This window comes from Mesocricetus auratus, unplaced genomic scaffold (assembly GCF_017639785.1).
Source record: "Mesocricetus auratus isolate SY011 unplaced genomic scaffold, BCM_Maur_2.0 Super-Scaffold_100010, whole genome shotgun sequence".
In the NCBI taxonomy this organism is placed as follows: Eukaryota; Metazoa; Chordata; class Mammalia; order Rodentia; family Cricetidae; genus Mesocricetus; species Mesocricetus auratus.
Window position 1 is genome coordinate 19055014 of NW_024429194.1, and position 23347 is coordinate 19078360.

Sequence of the window (23347 nt, forward strand, 5' to 3'; positions counted from 1 at the left end):
GGTTCCTAAATCTCACACCCCGATAGAAGCAATGAAGGGTCCTTGAAGAAATGGCTGATTCCTAGCCTGGGTCTTAAAAGATAAATCTGTAAGGCAAGGAAGTGCTCAGACAAGGACCGGTATTGGTAAAGAGCAAAAGTCATTTTGAAAGTCCTGCAGTGAAAGAGCCTGCATCAATTTAGGGAGGTCTGGATTAACCCTGTCCACCTGAGTAATCCAGAATGATCTCTGTAGATCTCGGGCTCCTGTCTTCAGTTCCACCTCAATGTAACTCTCCCTCACCATGGAACACAACAGGCACACAGGGCCCAGAGATGAGGGCAGGAACATGATTGGGGCCATCATTGTAGATCGCAGACCTGGAGCTTGCAGGCCCTAGACGATCTGTTGGGTTGCTGCTGTGATGTGAACTCTCCCAGCTCACAACCGGGATGTTCTGACCTTGATCACGTCTCCTTGGCCTGGTGCTAATCATTGCTATTCCTATTTTCACATCTCCTGGTGTTAATCATTGCTATTCCTATTTTCACATCTACAGCCCACGGCCCCTGCTTCCTCAGAACATCCTTGTGCCACTGCGGCCCTGTCATCTCTAGCAGGCTTCCCCTAGCTGTCAGTCTGCATGTGCGAGCAATCACTGATCTGTGGGGCGTAGGCAGTGAGTGCTTTTCCTCAGGGCCCTACTGTGTCTTCCCTGGATCATAATAAACACAACTTTCATTTAAATACAAACTGCTCAGCTGAGACAGGAAGCCAATTAGCCCCAAGAACAGGCTGTTCTGATTTTAACAACCTGTCCCTTCTCCTTTTCCAACTCTGATTCATTTCTCAGTGTAGAAGAGAAGGCCAGATGTCTCCAAGCAGCCCAGAAGGGCACAATGGATAAAGACCCTGAGTGGTCCTCCACTGCATGCTTTGAGGCTTGCCCTGGGGGCCTCTGAACACCTGTGTTTACAGGGATGTAGGTCCTGAGCTGAAGGACCTGAGTTCATATAGCTCATCTGAGCTGGGGACAACTTTCCATCCTGGGCTTGGACAGAGGAGATGCATTAATTCAAATCTTAGTTTTGTACCGTGTTTGCAGACATCTCATACTGTGATTGGTTTTAACCATCAACTTGACACAACCTAGAATCACCCGGGAACAGAGTCTTAACTGAGGCATGGGCCAGATCAGGTTGACCTGTGGGGGAGAATCATCTGGGTTGTTAATTGATGTAATAAGATCAAGCCCACTGTGGGAGGCACCATTCCCTAGGCAGGAGATTCTGAACCATAGAAGAGCAGGAAATTGAGTTGAGCACAAGCAAGAGAGCAAGCAAGCATGCATGCATCCATTTCTCTCTGCTCTGACACCGGGTGTGATGTGAGTAGGGTGTGAAGTTCCTACCTTAACTTCCTACAGTGATCACTGTGTCCTGGGACTGTACGCCAAATAAGCCCTTTTCTCCCCTTTTCATCAGGTTATTTTAATCACAGCAACAACACAGAACTAATTTTCCCATTTTTGACTTCCTAGGTAGAGACTGTCTTCAACAGTGTGCATAGACCTCAGACTCTGCTGGGGCAAAGACCTCACAGGGAAGAAGGCAAAGCCTCTGTCCTCAGAGAGCAGGGAAAGACAAGGCCACTGCCCTCACTTAGTAAGAGGAGCCTCTGCAGGTCAGGGAGGGCTCGAGGGGTGAGACAGTCTGAACCCAGGCTCATGAGGGAAAGTGGGTCCCACGCCGTGAACCTGAGCTCTGCACCCCATGCTCTCCAGCCTTCCTTCAGAAGGGATGCTCTGGAGCTCATGCCAGGGTCTTATCCCACAGGACATGTCTGACCTTCAGCAGGAACCCAGTCTAGCCTGTGTCTCTGGAGACATCACCAAACAGTCTCTTTCTGAATGATACTGGCTCCCCCTTTGCCCTGTGGAGACTTTCCCAAAGGAAACTTCCTGTCCCTCTGCTCTTCCTGTCTATGGATCACCCAAGACTCCCTCTCTTTTCTCTCGGGCACTGGAAGAAAGTGCCTGTTATCATAGGGCATTGAGACTACACACCTAATGTGTACTGTACTGTGTGACGGAAGGAAACCCTGTTCTGTGGAATGGCCTCAGTCAGCTTCAGAATCCTCTCAGACACCAGGCAGCCTGTCAAGCTGGGTCACAGTTCATCACGAATCCCTTCCTTGTGCTACCAGAGAAAAGTCTAGACAGATCTCTGAGCTTCACTAACTTGTAGTTGACTAGATTACATGATTTGGAGGCAATAGAGCTGGGTTCCCGTGAGCTTAGCTGCAGACAGCCATTCTGCTGTGTGGTGGTAACTGCTGCCTAGATAACTTCCCAGGGACCCAAGGGCTGTCTGCTGACAACACTGACTTCCCATGACCTGTAGATGTCAAGGGTCTAGATCTGGAAGGGAGGATTGACGTCTCTGCCTCCATATTGCATCTGTCTCCTTTGCTGCTTCAAGCTCTGGGTCAAATTCCACTTAGCTCTATACGTGGACATATGTGGATCATTTGAACAGTGTTTTGCTCAGGCCGTGGTATTGAGTGAACTTGACCCAGATTTGCCTGGGTGCTCATTTTCCTTTTGAGGCTATAGACACCTACCAGCCTCTCTGACTAGAAACTAGGAAAGAAGGAAGAGGAGGAGGGAAAGGAGGTGGAGGAGAGAGAGAAGGAGGAAGAAGAAGAGGAGGAAGAGGGAAGGGAGGAGGAAGGAGGAGGAGACAGCTGCAGTGGTGGCGTCAGCAGCAGTATCTGAATTTCTAGAAGAGTGTTGCCAATTCCCAGAAAAGACATGAGCACCCCCCACTCTGTCTCTTATCAGTCTCTCTCTTTGTTGACATTCCTGCCCTGACTCCCTGCACTGGAGAAGCTGACCCCTCTTTTTTTTCTTCTGTTCTATGGCTGAGAGTCAAAGGCTTTCTTCATCTCTAATGCTCATCTCTTGAACACTTACTGTCTGAGGGTGTTGTTTCTAGACCTGGGTTCTGTAATACTCTAACCCCAGATGGAGCTGGCAATACACACACACACACACACACACACACACACACACTCACCTACTTACCCCCCAGTGCCCCAGGGTGCTTCCAACCCCACACAGCGAAGTAGAAACAAAGCCTAGGAAATGCACCATGGACATGGACACACCAAGCTTTGATCCTTGCTCTTGCTGGGGGAAAGGCCCTGCCAGGGAGAACCTCCTAGCTTGCTGTGGGGTGACTGGGGTCTGAGAGACTGTGAGCAAACACTGTGGTCAGAAAAAGGGCCTTTGGGATGAAAATCTGAGTTTGACAGGGGAAAGGTTCAATGGATGCCATCCTTGGTGGGGCTGTGGTCCACCCCTTCTGTCATAGTCTGCCCCTGCAGTTCTGATCCCTGAACAGAGCAGCCTGGGCATAGAGATGGGGAGGACATCCCTGGATTGACAACAGGATGGAAGGAGCCAGCAGAGAGATTCCCTGGAGGCCTGGCTTTGGTTCACAAGACAGTCACTGAGGGTCTGGCACTTGGTTGATTTGGGTATCTAATCTGAACCCTCCATCTCCTGATCCCCTGGTACCCATGACCACCTGGACAGCCATTGAGAAACCAGCTCCTCCCACGCTCATGAATGTCTACCTGCAATGACTGGAACTCCCTTTGCCCTCAATCCTGTGATCTTAGGCTCTGGTTTACCCCCAGGTCAGTGACCTGATGTCCCAATATAAAGGAGAGGGTATGTCTTCCAGCCCCTCCTCTCCCAACAGGACTCACCCTATAGTCTTCCCCCAGTCACACCACAGAGTCTTGCCGATGGCTTCCATGTCCTCCTTGAAGCGGGTGAGGCACAGCTCTTGGATGAGAGTGCCATAGTCAGGGTCCCAGCAGGCGGTGACCATGAAGACATGGTGGGCTGCAAAAGACCATCCAGGGCTTGTTACTGGATCTCCTTCCTGGTAGCCAGCTTCTCCCATTGCTTCCCCACCCATCACTAGCCCATCCCAGGAGCCATGAGCACCAAAAACGTGTGTCTGTGTGATCAGGAGATAGCACCCATACTTGCTATGTTGTGGTAAACTAACCCAACAAAAGCAACTCAGGGAGAAACTTAGCACGGATGGTCACACCACATCCACACGCAAGAGCAGAGAGAAGTGAATGCATACGTGTTCGCTTGGTGCTCTGCTCAGCTTCCCCACGTTTACATAGTTCAGGATCCTCTGCCTAGGGAATGGTGCTGCCCACGGTGGGATGAGTCACCCTATATCAATTAAGTTCATCAAGCCAACCACCCACAGACCCACCTGTGGTCAACCCAAGGTAGAAGAGACTCTTCACATCTTCACAGGTAATTTCTGTGTTGTGTCAGATTGATAACTTAAACTGATTCCCATTGTGCCCAAGGCTCCTAATGGACTCTTTCCATAGTCACTTTGTGTATGGAAATCCTACTGACAATGGCATCCACAAGGCGCTTGGATGCACTTTCTGCTGCTGGCAATGGCCTCCATTTTCTCCAAGCTTACCCTGGGCATCGGCACCAGGCACTGCCCTCAAGCTGTTTCACCCCCCCCAGCGTCTTTCTCCGAACACCTGCATAGCTGTGGAAACACAGGTAGCAGGCACAGTTTGCTGGACTGGGCCCGGGACTGCCTCCAAATCTAAGGGCTGACCTCAGCCAGGTGTGCCCCAAACATGAGGGGAGGAACCACTGCTGCCCGGGGGTGGGGGGGGCTTCAGAAAAGGGTCCTGGTCCACCTTGTTAATTTAGCACATGGAGCTGTAATACACTGCCCAGTCCCTGCACACATTCCTTGCGCCTGGGTGTTTGGCCATCATAAACCAAGCTGACAAACTGCAAAGTGAACTGTGTCTTCCCTCTTTAGTCTGATGAAAATACAAGATCAAAAATGATCCCCCAAGCCCCACGTTGCACAAACTCAAAGGCAACCTATTTCCCCGGAGCTCAATACCAGTGGTGGTGGATATGAGTTGGAGGAGAAGGATCTTTCCTTGGCTGCTACCCTCCCATCTGCCAGGTCTCTTTGGATGGACAGTCCATTCTCAGGCTCTTTGGGGAGGAGCTGGGAGTGCAGTCATCAAACCCTTTGCGCAGAGTCTGGCTGCTAACCTGTTAGCCCTCCCTCTCCCGGATCATGCTGGGCATCTTCTCCCAACAAGGACCAACTCCATTCATCAGTCAGGCCATTTCCTATCCCCTGGAAGGGCCCAGAGGGATCCAGGACTGCATAGGGCTCTGTGGGACCCTTGTTGGTCCTCATCAGAGAGATGCGGGATGGGAGAAAGCCTCATCTCATTAGCAACACATCTCAGGAGAAACAGCAAGGTGCTCTTCACTGCTTTGTGGATCAAGGAGACCATTCCAGCAACGGGTGACCCAAGAACTGAGCCCTTGGGTGGGCAGCTGGAGGTCTCAGGCTTGGGAACATGGCTTGGAGAGGGTGGAGACCCAGGACCTGTAGGGTCCAGAGATCACAGAGGAGTCAGTGCTAGGCTCTTCTGAACTGTTGGGTCCCCCATATCTCATACACTTCCATGCTGAAGGGCAGTCTTCTATGACCACCTATTTACTGATGGGGAAGCTGAAGTCTCAGAAATGTGTTGATTTCTCAGTGGTGTTGAGGCAGTGCAGGCTAGGCCTGAACATGGTTGGCTCCCACAGTCTAAGATGTGGTCCTGGTGCTGCCTGGCTTGAGATGAGACCCCCAGGGATGCTTGGAGCATAGCCAGAGAGTCTGACCTGTCCTTTGAGGCAGGAAAGGAAGAGAGGGGGCACAGAGAGGGTGAAGGACAAAGGGATTGGAGGATGCCATCTACAGTGCTGTCCGGAGGAGAAATTACAGGGTGAACAGATGGAAGGGTGAATTCTATAGATGCCCATCTGGCACCTGCCAGCCCAGACCTGGATTCTGAGGACACAGACATGGCAGATGCACCAAGTATCTCACAGAGGGCCAACTACCTGACAAGGACAGATTGACCACAGGCACAATGAACACAGAGCCCAGCAGAGCCCAGGCACACAGCAGAAACAGAGTATCCCCTAGGAAGCAATCCCTACATTCACTTGCTTGTCTCACCATAACCAAGGAAAAATGGCTGGCACAGGACTGCCTGAGCCTGGACAGGGTGCTCAGCATGGTTAGGGCCGATGTTTCTGAAGCTGGGGCAGGGTGGCACAGAGCAGGCCAGGGGTGCACACGGTGACTTCCCCGGTAAGTGAGCTGGGCATGGGAGCCCTCCTCCCATGGTGATAACAGCCCCTGGACCATGTCTCCTGACAGTGTGGTTAAAGCAATGAAAGCAAAGCCCTACATTCGGTTAAAAATAAAAACCCAGATAACACACAAGAGCCCTGTCCCCAGAAGCGTGTGGAGCCACGTGAGGCCTAGTGGCAGAGCTCTGCGAACCTGGACTCTCTCACTGCAGAAGGGCCTGTCACCAGGCTAGTGCCTGCTGCTGAGGCTCCCACAGGCGTCACCTGGGAGGGCAGTTGCTCAGAAAGAGAGGCTGTGTCAGGACAGTGGGCTTAGCACAGAGATGATCACAGCTCTCGGCTGGGACTGGTGAGGAAGGAGGCTAGGTGCTGGGACACACCAGAGTCCTGAGAGCGAAGGGAGACGCTGGAGGACCTTTAGGGAAAGTTCTGGAGTAGTCGTGGGTGGAGACCGCCTCAAGGGAAAGGCTGACATGGAAATGGCTCCTGGGAGGCACTCCAGAGAAGATTCAGCGTACAGCCTTCGGCAGGAGATCTGGGAAGAGCCGTGGGAGGGGCTGCTGGAAATGTTCTGGCCCCCACCCGGAGCTCGGGATGCTCAGAAGGCAGCAGACCCCACCTCCACGCCCCAGGGTTCTCTGTACCCACTTGAACTCATGCAGCAGCTCAGTGTATGTATGCCCAGGCCACACGGGCACAGTGAGTGCACCTGGGGACCTCAGAGTCAGCTGTGCACACAGAGGAGACTGGGGAAGGGGTAACCTGTCACCCCTGTGCCACCAGGATCTCTTGTGGAAGCCTTCCTGTGGGAGACAGGAAGCACCAGGTACACAGTGAGCTCCGAGGATGGATATGACCCGCAGTCTCACGTGAGGGTCAAGGGTCCTCTCTGCATTTGTCCCCTATACTTTATGATTCCTGGCACCTAGACTTGGCCTGTGCCTCATCTGGTCCCTCCTCCCATGAATTCTATGCTCCAAGCTGCCCTCCCTCACTGCCCTAAAGCCTGAGGAAGACACCACACCCTCCACAGCCACAACCACATCCTGGGTGCTCATGGTGAGGGGGCCAAGGCGCCTTTCTCTGAAGCTTTTGTCTCTCGTTCGTTTCTGACTCATTCAGGCGGTCCTCTCTGCACGCAGCAGAGCGGCACATTAACATCCATCAAATGCCTGAGATACCCACACTGGGCTGTCAAGGAACACTACTATGGGTGGAAGCCAGGGTGCCCGAGGGCATCCCTGGTACAAGGGACAGGCAACAGAGGGGCGAGAGTGCCTGTGGTCTTCCTTCCTGTTCTGGAAGGATCAACTTTAGGGCAGAGAAGGGGATGCCTCAGGGAAGGTTCTGAGTGACATCTGTTAGAACCCAATGTGCACTGACATCAGTATTGAGGAGATCTGCTACAGGCACCTGGTGTCTCCAAGGCTCCTGTGAAGGATCCAGGGAATCAGGAGATACACACAGAGCCAGTTCTCCAGAGAGGCTGTGATATCTTCTGTGGAGAAATGGTCCCCAACAGGGAGAAGGGTGCTAAGTGGCTGGGGACCATGCCCCCTCCACACTGTCTGGGGAATGACCCCCTCCCTGCTCTTTCGCCTTCAAGACCAAGATCTCCTGGCTTGTTTTAGTGTCCCCCTGGTCTGGCTGCAGAGCTGAGCTTACCTGGCCTGGCCTTTGTACCTCCCATTTTCCTCAAGTCACCCCCACCTCCTAAAGGGGGACCTGCTATGCCCAGCACCTCACCCTCTGCTATACTTATTCTTTCCTGTCTTGGAGAATGCAGAGCCCACATCCACACTGTGGCCATGGGCAATTCCGAAAGCAGATCCAGAGAGCAGCTTTATTTTTAATCTTTCTTAAAGGATAGGTGACAGTAAATGGTCAAACTGTCCCAAGCTGTAAACTCACCTTTTGGAGCCAAAGGGCCCATTCTGTGTGCTGGCAAATGCTATCTTCTGAAATCCAGACTGAGGCAATATGGCTCCCTCAGCTGCCTGTCAGGACAGGCGCTCCCCTAGGCTGTGCATAACTTAAGAATTCGGTATCGCAGCTGGGCTCCTTCTCTCTTATATTTTTGGTTGTGAGCCTAGCCTTTAACGGCTGAGCTATCCCTCCAGCCCTGGGCTCCTTCTCTCTACTACTGGAAAATGCCCCAACTGAGCATAAATAGCATCATACCCAGACAGAAGCTACCATAGGTTTGGGTATCAGGAGTGGTGGTGCTGGCCATCATCTTGGAGTATGTTTGCCTCAGAAGTCCTGCAGGCTCAGGGCCTCTCAGACAGCAGCATCACCCAGGGCTAGGATAACCCCTGTCCTCAGAGGCTCTGAGACTACAGGAGAGTCGCAGGAGATGATGGTCACTCTCACATCACAGTGATGCCCAGCAATTACCAGGCACCGGGAACAGCATGTTCACTCCACTACCCTCAGTGATAGAGGAACTGGAGATGATGGAGAGAACAAGGCTGTCCGGAGAACACGAGGGCAAGCAGATAATAATCTTCTGCACCGTCTCCGCCCCTTACCAGGTCTTCAGGGCATCTTCCATCCGTGGGGTGGCTCTGCCATCCCTAAGACTCATCCTACACAGTCCCAGGAGAACAAAGGCTTTTCATCGTTTGACATGTTGGCAACCCAGCTTTTTAAGTAGGTCTGTCTGGAATCTTTTCCTAAGTAGAGGATATAAAGTACACCTCTCGGCAGCCTGAGGGACTGTGTCTAAATTAGACCACCTTTGAGGCCACAAAGCAAGTCTTAACAAATATAACAGAACTGGGTATTTCTACTACATTATTAGATAACAGCAGAATAAAACCAGAAATAAATAACAAGAAAAATCACAGAAACTACACAACTGCTCAGACTGAACAATACACTTTTGCATACCTGCTGTGAAGACCCGCTGGTATGCTCTCACCTCTAGTCCCAGAACTTGAGAGGCAAAGGCAGGTGGGTTTCTGTGAGTCCCAGGCCAACAAGGGCTACAAAGTGAGGCCCTGTCTCAAAATAAAATAAAACTATAGTCCAATTTCCTTGATGAATATAGACATAAAAATGCATATAGTCAGGCATGGTGGGACATTAGTTTAATCCCAGCACTCAGGAGGCAAAGGTAGGTGGATCTCTATAAGAGGAAGATTACCATACACGGGATGGGGATGGTGTATATTATTTTATTAGGGAGAAATCACTTACATGAGAAACCAACGACCCAAGGTCAGAGCTCTGTCTGTCTCCTCTGCTCTCTGAGATCCAACCAGAACCCAAGAGAGCGAGAGCTGCCTCTCCGAGATCTTGTCCCACACCCCATGTATGCACCTGTGACCACGTCCAAACGGGAGTGGTCAGCACTGCAGGTGCCTAGTAAGATCTCTCCCTACAGATCTCTGTGAGTTCGAGGCCAGCCTGGTCTACACAGCAAGTTCCAGGACAACCAGGGCGGTTACACAGAGAAATCCTGCCTTGAAAAGCCAAACCAAACCAAACCAAAGTCAAAATCCTGCATATAGAATTCAAGAACACACTATGATTATATGCCATGATCAAGTTAACCCAGGGATGCAAGGTTGGTTCAGCATATGCAAACCAACATAGAAACACACTTAAGGACAGAAATCACCCAATCATCTCAGTAGATGCAGAAAAGACCTTTGAGGAAGTTCAGCACAGCTTCATGAGGAAACTAGGAACAGAAGGAATAGATCTTAATAGAGATAAAGGCTGTATACAGCAAACTACACAGGGAAGTTGAAGGTATCTCCTCTAATATCACAATGAGGCAAGTATTCTCACTCTTTTATCCTGTGCCTGTGTGTATGCACATGCCATGTGAAGATGCATGCAAGAAAAGCACATGTGCATCCACACTTGCACATACAAGTGCATGCCAATGCGTGCATGCATGCATGCAATGGCTGTGTATGGAGGTCAGAGGAGAACTCTTGGGGTCATTTCTTTTCAGACACTTTGTGGGATCCAGAGATCAAACACTACATACAAATGTCTATGAGCAGTGTTCATCCTACTGTTCTTGTTCAATATTGCACTTGATGTCATAGCTAGGTCAATAAGTGAAAGAGATAAAGGTGTAGACAGAAAAGCCTAAGCATCCTTATCTGTGGCTGATATGCTCCTATACTTAAAATACCATGAAGATTCCCCCAGAAAACTCTGAGATTTTACCTATACTTGTACAGCACCAGGAAGCAAAATCAACTTAAGAAATCAGTAGCTTCCCAATACACCAATAATCAATTTGTAGAAGAAGTCAGGAAAAAAACCCTATCCCTTGTCAAAAAAATTGAAAGGAAGGAAGAAAGGAAGGAAAAGACAGGATGCCACCTAGAACTAGCAAACAATGGGGAATAGAAAATAAGATATTATAATAAATTCCAAGCACAGAGAATGCTGATGGTGCCTCAGGTCTCACGTGATCCTGCATGGGGATCTCAGAATTCTCACAATTATCCCGGGGATGTGAGCCTGTGCTACCTTCAACCTGATGAGGACCCAAGAGAAGGAAGTAGCCAGCCAAGGTCACCAGACCCAGCCAAGCAAGTGAACTGTGTCCTCTGGATCCTTGGAGAAGTCAAATACTACCCAGGTCAAAATACTGCTGGGAGAGGGAGAATTAACCTCTCCCAGGGACAAGCCACTTTGCTGGTTATCTATTACAAAGTGATACTTCTAGAAAGAACTCTCTCTCTCTCTCTCTCTCTCTCTCCTCTCTCTCTCTCTCTCTCTCTCTCTCTCTCCCTCTCTCTCCCTCTCTTCCCCCCCCACACCAAAATCAGACTCTGTAGGTTATGTTTATATAATTGTGCTCACACATACATACAGTAAACACAGACACATAACAAAAATAAAGAAGGAAAAAGGCTATGAATTTGAGAGTGGGAGGACATGGGAGCAGTTGGAGGGAGAAAAGGGAAGGGAAAAAGTGATATAACTCTATTTTAATTAAAATGTGTAAAAATCTTTAAAAAAGGTTCAAAGAAGAAGAGTCACCACCACTACCAAGGGACTCCAGAATGTCCCAAAGATGGGCAGTGGAATATTCCAGTAATGTAAGACTTAAAAGCACAATATGGCCCCTGACAAAGTGCAATTCCACTCATATAGTAATGAATGGTGCGGTGTCTTCAGGATGGCTGCTGTAACAGCAAAACCAGAAAATAGTGATTGCTGATGAGGACGGGGGTAGGGTGGGGAGGGGAGAGGGGCAGGAGGGTCTGTGCACTGTTGGCGAGAGTGTAGAGTGTAGGGTGGCATGGCTGTGGTGGAAAACAGCACAGTGGCTCCTAAGAATCAGAGGTAAAACTACCACGTGATGCAACACCCCCTATTCTGAGCCAATATCCAGGAGACCCGAAAGAGGCATTTGCACACCAGGTGACGAGTGGGAACCAAGAAGCTGACCCATCTTTCCTTGGATGGAGAAATAATCAGGACGCAGCATGTCTATGCTGACCTTCCAGAGGAAGGAAAACTTGGTTCACAAGGATGAACTTTGAGAACGTATGCTGAAGGATAAATTCCACAATTCTATTCCATAGGTACCACTGTAGTTAAAACCATTGTGGTGGTTTGAATGTCATTGGCCCCCATAAGCTCATAGGGAGTGGCACTATTAGGAGGTTGTGGCTTGTTAGAGGAAGTGTGTCACTGTGGGGGTGGGCTCTGAGGTCTCCTATGCTCAAGCTATGCCCAGTGTCAGTCTACTTCCTGTTGCCTTCAGATTAAGATATAGAACTCTTAGTCTGCCTGCATGCATCACCATGTCCTTCCATGATGATAATGGACTAAACCTCTGGACTGTAAGCCAGTCCCAATTAAATGTTTTCCTTTATAAGAGTTGCTGTGGTCATGGTATCTCTTCACAGCAATAGAAACCTAAGACAATCAGAGAGATAGAAAGTAGAGTGGTGGCTGCCAGTGGCTGGGAGATGGAGGAAGAGGGAGTCAGTGGTTAGTGCTGCCACTGGCTGGGAGTCAGTGGTTAGTATTTGATGAGGACAGGTTTTCAGTCATTCTGGAGGTGTCTGGGATGAAGACTCCATGAATATACCTAATGAATGCAATGGTACACTTGAAAGTGAACTCAGACATCCTTTAGGGAATTTGATTAATTAACTTGATTGGATCTGGAATCAACTAAGAGATGTGCTTCTGGGAAGGTCTGTGTTGGGTTTTTTGTTTTTATTTGAAAGGGATTATGTTTTGTTTTGTTTTTTGAAAGGGATTAACTGAGGAGAGAAAAGTCTCTGCTCAGAGTGGGCAATACCTTCCAGCCGTGGTCCAGATATGAAGAGATCCTGGGGGAAAGCCCCGGCTTGCCGGCCTGCCTTTCCTTCTTGCTGGCGAGTGCATCTACTCTGCGGTTGCCGCTCTCACCACCGTCTTTCACTGACAACAGATTCCAGTTTCTTTGGCTTTCCAATGTGGACGGAAGACCAGGGGCTCTCCAGGGATTTTCCCAGGCCTTCAGCATCAGATTGGGACTGTTGAGGCTTCCAGCCTTGAGGACTGAGTAGCTAGCAGGTGCTCAGTCTCCTCAGTACAAGTCAGCTGTTGCTGTACTACCCAACGCCCATGGTACACGTCAATCTAGAAAGTTCCCTTTCATGGCACGTATTCATTGTATCTGTTCTGCTCCTCTAGAGAGCGGTGACTAAGACAAGCACAATTAAAAATAAAATGTCAAGAGTAACATGTGGGCAGAGGCGGTGCTTTGAGCTCTGTGCTGCGGTGACTGTCAGGCTTTGTGCACACAAGCCCCCATCTGCCTCCTGCACACGAGGCGGAGACAGGAAGAATGGGTAGCTCCTAAGTGTGGTGTCTACAAAGCTCGCGGGTCTGGACAAGTAAAGTGAACAAGGACAGGGGACCAAGTTTTTAAACCTAACACAAGGAATGCCTTACGCGCTCGTGTGAGTGAGCCTGCTCAGTCAGTCCTATGCTTGGCTGAATTCTGTGAGTTTTTGTCTGTCTTGTGCCCACTGTTGGCATCTTCAGCATTTTCTGTTTGTGGTTTCTATTTCCTCTTTGACACAAAGCATTTGGAAAACAATTTTTAAGACTCCCAGTGGCTGGGAGTTTTAATTAAAGGACTGGAACCAACACAAAACTGCTACGTTCTTCCTAGTGGCTTGTGTCTGTTCACAAAAGTCAATGCGTAGGGGTAAGAAGTCACCCCCAGGTCACTCTAAGTGGGAGGCTATGGCAGATCTGTCTCCCAACCATGGTGCAATAAAACCAGTAATGAGTGTCTGGGATCCCCAAAACCCGAGAGCCACTGGGACTTTTAAAAACTGTTTTCCAAATGCATTCTGTGTCAAAGAGGAAACAGAAACCACAAACAGAAAATTCTGAAGATGCCAACAGCAGGCACAAAACAGACAAAATCTCACCCAGTTCTGTCAGGCAGAGGACTGACTGAGCATGCTCACTCACACGAGTGGGTAAGGCATTCAAAGAAAATCGATCAGGTGATCTTCAGTACTGACTCTTCAGAGGGAGAAACACTAGGAATACTAGTGTCTGTCCTGAAACATAAAAATGCCAGCTCACAAGACAGACAAAGAAAGGGAAACACCCACAGATATGGAAGGAGTTAGAGAAGCGACCGCCTACATAACACTCCTAGATGTACAATGGACTTGTAGCTTTATGGATGGAGGACATAACAACTTGAAAATGTCATAGACTAGAGAATGAAGGTGCTGCCTTAACCTCTGTGCTAGAGTTTGGATGCGGAATGTCCTGATGATTGATGTTGCAGTACCAAGGAGTGGCTTTTGGGTGGGGCAGTGATGGGTGCTATTTTCATAGATTCTTGGGAGTTGATGGAAACTTTGAAGGGAGCAGATCCTGGCAGGGCTAGATCCTGTCCCTGGGCCCTTTCCTCCTCATCTGTCTCAGCCTCCTGTCTGCCACGAGCAGAACACCTGTGTTTGTCACATGTTCCTGCCACCACATTCTGCATCACCACTGCCCAGAGGTGACACAGCCAGGTGACCACAGGCTGAAACCTCTGAAAACCTGGGCCACAATGAATCCTTCCTCCTTTAAGTTGATTTTGTCAGGGATTTTGCCACAGGGATTAAACGTCAGCCATGCTGCCTAGCTTTGTGTCAACTTGACACAAGTTAGAGCCATTTGAGAAAGAGAAAACCTCAACTGAGGAGATGAGATGCCCCTACCGGACTCGCCTGTGGAGGATTTTCTTGACTACGATTGATGTGGGAGGTCCCAGCTTGTGGTGGGTTACGCCATCCTTGAGCTAGTGGTTCTGGGTACCTGTGTCCTTCTTTAGAAAGCAGCTGTGAGGAGCAAGCCGTAAGCAGCACTCCTTCAAGGCTGTGTCAGTGTCTGCCTCCAGGCTCCTGCCTGACTTTCCTAAATGATGGACTATATGCTGGAAGAAGAAACAAAGCCCTTCCTCCCCAAGTTGTTTTTGGTCACAATGTTTCATCACAGCAGCAGAAACCTAATTAAGACAGAAATTGGTACCAGGAGTAGAATATTGCTATGACAGACATGACCATGTATTTGGATTGTGGAAATCGTTGGCCTGGAGAAGCCACTGAGTGGTTCCGAGCTCAGTGCGCTGCTATGAGAACCAAGACGACAAATGGAGGAGCAGTGCAGATGATAGAGGCTCAGCTTGTGAAGTTTCAGAGGGAAGCAAGACTCTATTGGAGCTATTCAATATTTCGAAATACGAAACTGTGGTCGGGTCAGCTGACGCTCAAGGATCAGCAGTGATTATCAAGAGACCTGAATCACTGAAGTGAAACCTTTGCTTTGCTGAGACAGTAGATGCTGGAGCTGCGAAAGTAACCGTGACTATTAAGAGACTATCGTTATGGAGGACTGTAAGTCTGGGAGTGTTTCCTCAGGGTCAGTACACAGAAGCTGTGGTCCAGAGGGGGTTGAGGCTGTCTCACGCTGGCAGCTGAACTTGGTAATGTTAGTCACCCATGTGGTATTGGTTTTGAAGGCATGAAGGAGTTATGGAGAGCAGCTGAGGCTTGGCACTGTGTGGCAGGGCTGGAGTCCCAGAAGAGAGGTTGGGAGAGGCCACCAGTAAAGGTGCAGATTCAGTCGCCCTGGAGACTCAGCATTTTAGAGACACCAGTATTATGGGATGGCTGCCAAGAGCAGCAGCAGCTGTGGAGTGGAGCCAGCCTGAGGTGAGGAATATACCCACTCCTCTCCATGTTGTTTTTGGTCATAGGGTTTATCGAGGGATATGCTACGCTGTTGGCTGTTCCTCTGAGATCGAGGGCTGTTTGGAGACTATGCTTGCAGCTTGAGAGACGAGATCAATAATTGCTAATCTAGCAAAGGGTCCAGATTCAAAATCTGAAGTATGGTTTCCCCGCAGTGCGGCTCTCCTCTGCATCATGTTGGGGGGGGCAGGAGGAAGGAAATCTTAAGTCAAATCATGCTAAGTCAGGAACCATCTGCAGAGGATGATGGGGGAAATGGATATGTTCCTATGCAAGCAACAGGTGTCACTGCAAAGATACAAAATCCCTAGCAGCAAGACAGCTGTGGAAAACCCAAGGTGGTCAACTACAGTCCCCAGGGAAAAAGGACTCTCAGGTCCTCCAGGAACAGCCTCATCCTGCCAGGAGCCTGTCTTGGTACTGAGAGTCAGAGGTGATATTGACATGGTCCAAGCCGAAGGGAACCTCAATCCTAGAGATAAAGCTATAGAGGAGAGATAAAGCCAGGGGCAGCCGGGGCCTTAGCAGCCCTCCTCAGCCCGGAAGGGAAGGGAGAAGCATCTTATGGCTGTCTCTATTAGCACCCTCAGCAGGAGGCAGGGCAAGCTGTTCTGTGCTGCTCTGTGCATGTTAATGGTTCTTCCTTCATGTGGCAAAACACTGTATATGTGGAGAGATGATGCAGCCTCCATGCTTCTGTCCTCTTCCCTACAGACAGTGAGATAAACCACCTCTGTGCCACGGGAGAAAAGCAGGATTACCGTCACAGCCTAGAGCAGAGGAAGGCTGCTGTGGCCAGCCTCCTACTCCGGTGTGGGGAAAAACAAACCAAAACTAAAACCAAACAACAAAAAACCCAAAACCAAAAAGCACGAAGCCTGGGGGCAGTGGTGGAGTCACTTCTAGCTGGAGCTGGCACGGTGACCCATTTGGAAGGCTTTGGGAGGAGCTCCAATACAAAACAATGAGAGAGAAGGGAGACACCACATGAGGCACACATAGTGTCCAGTGGGCTAGGACACGGCTTGGTAGCTTGAGGACCTTAAGCATCAACTCCTGAAAGTTGCCTACTACCTTCAGTTATGAGTCATGGCACACTTGCCCCCCACGCCCTACACACATACAAGCAAATAAATACATTTTTTAAAAGCGTGTTTTTGTTTTAGCTCAGCCTCACTCAAGAACAAATTGAGGGAGCACACTCCATTTGCAGCAGCAGTCAAAAAAAAAAAAAAAAGAAAGAAAGAAAGAAAGAAAAGACAAAAAGCACAGGACTCCAAAGGAGTCACCCACAGACAGGAACCAGTCCATGAGTCCTTGGTGGAAGACACAGTGGAGGGGTGGACTCTTGAGCAGAGGGTCTCAATGCCAGCATGTTTCGATGCTTAAGTTCAGTGGACTACCATTAAATCACCATTCCTCCCCAAGGTCTAGCCACCAAGGACATCCCTACAGAATCACTGGTGAGCCAAGGTCCAAGAGAGTGGAAGGCTAACCTGGGAAATCACGGAGTGGCGTTTACTTACAAACCACCAATCCAGCTATCTACTGCTCTTTTTCTTTTTCTTTTTTTTTTTTAGACAGGGTTTCTCTGTATTGTTTTGGAGGCTGTCCTGGGCTTCTCTGTCACAGGAGTCGGGGCAGGTCTCGTGCTGGAGGGCACAGCTGAGGTGAACTATTGCAGCTTCTAGTCCTCTTTGCCACTGTTTGACCTCTGAGCTATGTGTGGGACATGTAGAAAGTTGGAAACTTGGCTCGGACTCAGTGGCTTCCTAGAGTGGGTTCCAACTGGGGCTCAAAAGGTATGAGGAGTGCATCTGTTTCTCTGACTCCTGGATGGGAAGCCTGTGGCCTGCAGGCTGCACACTGGCAACTGGCACTCAGATCTACTCTGAAAACAGACCCACCTTTTCCAGGGCCCCAGAAGAAAACTGACTGTCCTGCCTGTGACTATCCCGGTAGCCAGTGCCCCACTGAAGTACAGCCCAGCAGGACACATGGCATCTCAGGAAGGAGAGGCTGTGGGCCTGAGGGAGTGGTACCGGAGGGCGAGCTTTTAGGGAACTACTCCCTGGCTCAGCATTTTCACTGGAATTCGTACCACATGTGGTACCCATGTCACACACTCTACCAGATGCCAGTTTAGGATTGATCAGAAACTATGGAATTGGTTCACTCTGGGGTGTATGTGGGGAAATCACCGGGGACTTTTCCAGTGGGCTAGTTGCCCCAAGTAGGGATTGCATCTGAAAATGTTTCCCTATGTCGTGGTTCTCTGTAGCCCAGCATTGATGGAAACACTGTTCTGCAGCCCTGGGGCTGGACTGATAATCTGCACATGAACCCAGCATATGTGCAGGGAAGTAGGACAAACACCCAAGCATCCCCCTCTGCCTCCAAGCTCACAGTGACAGCAAACAAACAGGCTGGTTCGATTAGCAAGTGGGAGCCCTTGGATCTGGACTCTGCAGCTAGAGGTATGTCCAGATAGAAACAGCAGCGCAGCCACACTCGGACTTCCCGGGGTGCTCCCCTCACTTGTAGTTTATATAGAGTTTAACAAATAGTCTGGACAATCAAATTTCCCCTCCTAGGTTCCCAGCACGATAGACGAGAGGGGCATGTGTTCTCCAGCACAGAAGATTTGGGAACTGATCGTTGTCAGCGGTGGCTGGCATGCCCAAGTGAAGTCTGCAAAACAATCGGGAGCTTGCAAAGCAGTCAGCAAGCTGTCCAAGCTGCTCTGCTGTGTAACCACAGCTCACATCTTTTCTGACTGCTGATGAACTTTTTCATGATTACACACGAAAAATTTTTTAAATGTACGCAGCCTTCTATAAACACAATAGCACACACAGGGTACTCAGGGAGAACGGAAAATACTTTATCTCCTGCCATTTTGCTAATTACAAATAAAGCCAGCAGGTAGAATAAGAAAAGATCCAGCTTGTTTAAAAAAAATGTCCCAGATAAGATCTTAGCCCTGAAGATTAGTATACTTTAAAGAAAAACAGAAACCCTTCCACACAGCCATTCAGGATATCAAACTCTATCACCAAGGAGATCTGGCCAGTAGCAGGGCCCGGGAAGAACAGTGTGAGCTCAGAGATTCCGTTCATCACAGCTGGGTTCCAAAGACATTAATTCACCGATAACCTCATAAAGTTGGGTTTGTTCTCCCAAGACAACATTGCCAGACCACTCAGGGCTACATCGGGAGCACAGGACTTTGGACTTCAAGAAGAACCCTTTTCCTGGTAAACACTGGAGGTCCTTATATCTGGTCAGATACAGTGTTCTATTTACACAAGCCTTACAGAGTGCAGACTCTGGTGCACTGGTAAATGACCTTTATTTATTTGCTCATTCTAAACAAACAAAAAAATTGCTCAACCAGCTCTCTGCTTTGCTAATACAGAAATGTTCATTTCTTAGGGAACTGAAGCTAAAATTCCACATCAAACCAAGAGGATCTTAGCACAGGGGAAGACAATATTATTACAAGGTTTTGCTTTTCATGTGAGTTTAGCTGAGACATGTAAGGAGCCAGACCCACCTTCAGATTCTATTACCCGGAGACGAATATTTTCTCCAGACCGGGCAGTACTCGGTGAGGAACACAAATGGGTGAGATCTGCTTGGTAAACAGAAGGTCTCTCAGTGCTGCTCCTGCCCAGGCTCCACAGACAGGGCATACTGTGCTGACCTGCTTCCTGGGCTATAAAAAGTGCCCGTGGCCACCCTTACCAGAACCAGAGCCCGAGCAGCAGGTGCCTCTGACCAACACCATGGGTGTGGGAAGACACCACAAGAGCCATCAGCCTTCCCAGGGACACGGCCAATTCCTTGTTTTGTTTTCATGAAAAGGTAGCTGTACATCTGAAATACGCTCAGTAGGTCTGGCAGTCCAGGCTCCCGGCAGATTCTCTGTGCATTGCAGGCAAGCAGAGTGAGATGGGCAGTTTCTTGTTGGTTACCCCTGGGCTGCAGTTCATGATCACTAAAACAGAAACCCAGCAAGTCTGCCACTTCTATTTCTTTCTCTTTTTTTGTCACAAGTGCCAGGTTAACAAGCTAACAACAAAACCCCCAAAGAAACGGTCTTAACAAGCAACTGCTGTAGGTGACAGACAGGTTTCCAGTTATACTGTTCAGACCCCTAAGTGGTGGCTTTGATGGAAGTTGAGCACATCTGCAAGCTTCTCCTGGCTCTGGGAGCTTGCATCAGCTTGGAGCCTGCCTGCCCGCCCGCCTGCCCGCCCGCCGGAGAACTGAAGCGATCCCCATCCCTCCCGGAAAGCAAGGTGTCCATTGTATGAACAAAAGTTGCTGGTGCCTTCGGATGGCCCACTAAGCGATGTGCCCGAATCGTCCCATCTCCATAGCAGCGTTAGGTGGCAGCCCCCTGCATCACCGGCTCTGCTGCCCTGGCTGAGCTCGCGCTCTGACTGAGTAAGGTGCATTCAGGTGTTGCCCTCCCGGTCCCTGGTCACCGCCGGTGCTGCAGCCCGGGTTACTCACCCAGCAGCAGCCAGAGGCCGCGCCGCGGGAGGCCACGCAGGCCGGGGGCCATGACGAGCCGAGCCCCGGCCGTCCCAGCGCCAGCGCCGTGCCGAGCTCTGAGCCTGCTGGAGACGCGCCGGGGGCGGGAGCTAGGGAGAGGCCGCGCCCGGCCCACTGCAGCTCCCACGCCCGCCCGCCCGCTGTCGAGGGCGGAAGCTGGCGGCGGCACCTGAGGCTGGAGCTCAGCTGGGACTGGAGGGGAGGCTCCTGGAATGTCTGGGGCGAATGGGCTTGGAGGGTCTCCAGGTACTCAGAGCCGGCACCTCTCCCTGAGGGCCGGTTTCCTGCTCTAGCCTGTGGTCTGCTCTGCAAACAGCCAGCCAGTTGTCCCAACTCCTTTTCCTGTAGGGTACTCGAGTGGTGGGGACAAAAGCAGGCCAGCCAACGTCTGCGGGACAAGGAGTGGAACCTCAGTTAGAATGGTCAGCAGGAACAAGGTGCACTTGCCAGCAGTTGGTGATAGGCCAGGGTAGGGCAGCAGAGTTCATAAATACCCAACTTAGGGACAAAAGGAACTGCTAGGTAGAAAGGTGACAGTTTCTGTTGGGGTTGGCTACTGGCCATGACTGCACACAGAATGGACCAGTAACGGTAGGAGTCTTGGGTGTGTTAATATAAGCAAGAAATGCCGTGTACCACTGGCATGCTGGGTAACCTGGGGCAGATACCCTGAGTACAGGGTAGGGCATGAGCTGGAGTCGTGGAAGCAGCAGCTCACTATCTGAGCAAGTCTACTCGCTGAGGCTTGACTGCAGCCAGGGGGCTGCACTTGACCAGCCATGTACTGGCAGAGGCTCCACTCCGGCCAGCAGACAATACTGCTGGACGACCACATTCCTCAGAGGAAAAGGAACAAGGCTAAGAGGTTGCTGCCACCTTCTGGCCAAGCGCTTGGGACCCTCCGCAGTTGGTACTGGCCAGGAGGACATTTGGATCTGCAAACCTAAGACCCGGGGCCCCAAATGTCCTGAAGTCAAGGGGACATGGAAAAGGGAACAAATTCTTTTGGCTTGGCCAGCCCTTTGTTTTGAACCTTATGAAGACTCTACCAGGGTCAACAGACATTCAAGGCAAGTTCTGGGAAACTGCTGAGCCCTGCCTTGTAGTAAGGAACATGGTGTGTGGCTCTCATTTTCATGTCCACAGCTGAGAACCTAGCCCAAGAGGTTCCCCAATACTTGCAATGAGTTTCTCCCAATTCACACATAAAGGAGCAACTCCTTGGCCCAAGTGAGGCTGCCCTGTGACAACAGGCTGGCCCCTTCAAGTCTATGAGATTTACTCACTGCTAACTGGTAAGCAGCGGCATTAGATTTCCCTCCCCCAGGGAGGTTCACGTGCTGCAGTAGGTTATGCACTGGCAGGGGAGAGAGGCTAAATGCTTGATGTCATTAACGGTGGAAGTAAGTCCATCTACAGGTCGGTACTACATCTTCAGTGGACACAAAAAGTTCCCACATGTACATTGTAAAGTAACTACGCTTCAGCAAATGTCACTGGGACAGTGCAGGGAGCCCCGAGAATAGGGACAGTGCAGCTGGCACTGCCCACTAAGTTTCCACACCACAGTAGGGAGAGGAAAGCCAGAGTCCAGGGAATCAGTCAAAGTAACGAGAGAGAGACAGAGAGCTGCGAGTGGACTCCAGTGAGAGATCCAGAGTGCGGGCTTCACACGTGTATGTCAACACACTATCTGACCTGAGGAAAAAATCAAAGAGCTTAGTCTGGAACAGTCCACTTGCCAACACCGCAGAAGGGAACCAGAAAGAAGTACCCAGAGCAGCAGAGTAGTCAGAGTGGGACTGCCACAGGCCCAGGAGAAACACACACAGTACTAGAGCAACTTGAAGGAGCTTGACAGCAAGACCATCACACAGCACGCAGCTCCATGTAACCACTGCTTATAGAAGAACAACACATCACAAGACTGTGACCCCACTTCGAGTGGCCTCATTTATGACTGTCGTCCTGGAAGGAGAGTGTCAAACATACCCATGAAACTACAAACTCAAGAATATCAAGCGCCCCCAAATACAAGAGTCATGAGGAAAACACAGTAAGGTACAGCACATGCAATTGTTTAATGCCAGTAACAGAGGCAACCTCAACAGCAGCCAGAGGAAAGTGTCAAAGCAAACAAGGGGACGTCTTCCGGTACGGTGGAAAGAGGGCCGACTTATGTCTGCCCCTCTCCACTGGCCAGCAGGAAGCCACTCTGACCACTGTCACATTGAATCAGTTGTTCTCAAGCACAGCTGTTCGATAAGGACGAACAGAAGGCATCTTGGGAACTCTCAGCTTCAAGCATCAGCTTGTCAAGGCCCTCAAGGGAGCTGCAGTTAAAACCCAAACCCTCAGGGCTCTCAAGGAGCTTAGAGCTTCAGTCCCTCAAATGCACCCAAGGGAAAAGCAAATGAAAATCCTCAAATCAACTGTCTATCTGACAGAGAATGATGTGCTCAGGGACAACTCAGGCGCAGCAAAGCAAATGAGTAAAAGAAAAAAATCGCATGTCCCTGATGCTCATAGTCCAGTCCAGTCCCCCCGCCCTCCAGTTCAACACTTAGCAGAGAGCAGGACAGACTGAGAAAAGCTGGGAGACAGACAGAGGCTGGTTAGGGACCCATGGGAGATATGGAAACATGGCCACAGAGTTAACATCCTAATGACATAGAAATGAAAAAAACAAAACAAAACCCTCCCCTAAAACTATGCAGTTGAACAAGAGGAGTCAGCTCTATCCAGACCTATACAAGCGATGAAGTTTCAACACATGTAACAGAAGGGACCCTGTACACACACACACACACACAGGCTTGTGCCTTTAATTCCAGCACTCAAGAGGCAGAGGCAGGTGGATCTTTCTGAGTTCAAGGCCAGCCTATTTCACATAGTGAGTTCCAGGCTAGCCAGGGCTATATGGTGAGACCCTAACTCAAACAAACAAAAACAAAACCTCAAAGCAAGCAAACGCATGACCACAAAATATATTAACGCACAATCAAACTATGTCCGTTTAAAAACTCATCTACTTTCTATAATGCTTTCAAATGCCGTTTGCCAGTTTCTCACAAGATGGTTTGAAAAGCTGCAATGACCTTGTGTACAGACTAGAACTGGACAGATAATGGCAACTGTGAGGCAAGTGTACAGAGAGAACAGACAGGCAAAGCATCGTCAGGAATGGACATGGACAGACACCAACTCCAACCATAGAACACGTACGGGGCATGTGACCCAACAGATACCCGTTCTTAGCCTCAGAAACAGCAGTGAGTGTCTCGCTGGCCACATGGCTTTCCAATACTGCTCTGCCAGAAAAGAAAAC

General features: G+C 49.9%; 1 protein-coding gene across 2 annotated transcripts in view; it reads right to left on the reverse strand.

Annotated features, from left to right (window-relative positions):
• Ramp1 (receptor activity modifying protein 1) overlaps positions 1 to 20134 on the reverse strand; it is a 46381-nt gene extending 26247 nt beyond the window's left edge. Inside the window, exons 1-2 of one of the 2 annotated variants that reach the window (XM_005082212.4) lie at positions 19978 to 20134; positions 3754 to 3892 (exon numbers count right to left, since the gene is read on the reverse strand). In XM_005082212.4, the coding sequence (XP_005082269.1) occupies positions 3754 to 3892; positions 19978 to 20029 (191 nt within the window). In that variant the 5' untranslated portion in view covers positions 20030 to 20134. Of the gene's footprint in view, positions 1 to 3753; positions 3893 to 19012; positions 19452 to 19977 lie in introns of those variants that run through there. The other variant, XM_021234158.2, reaches the window with a different exon arrangement.
• Between the last annotated feature and the right edge of the window lie 3213 nt (positions 20135 to 23347).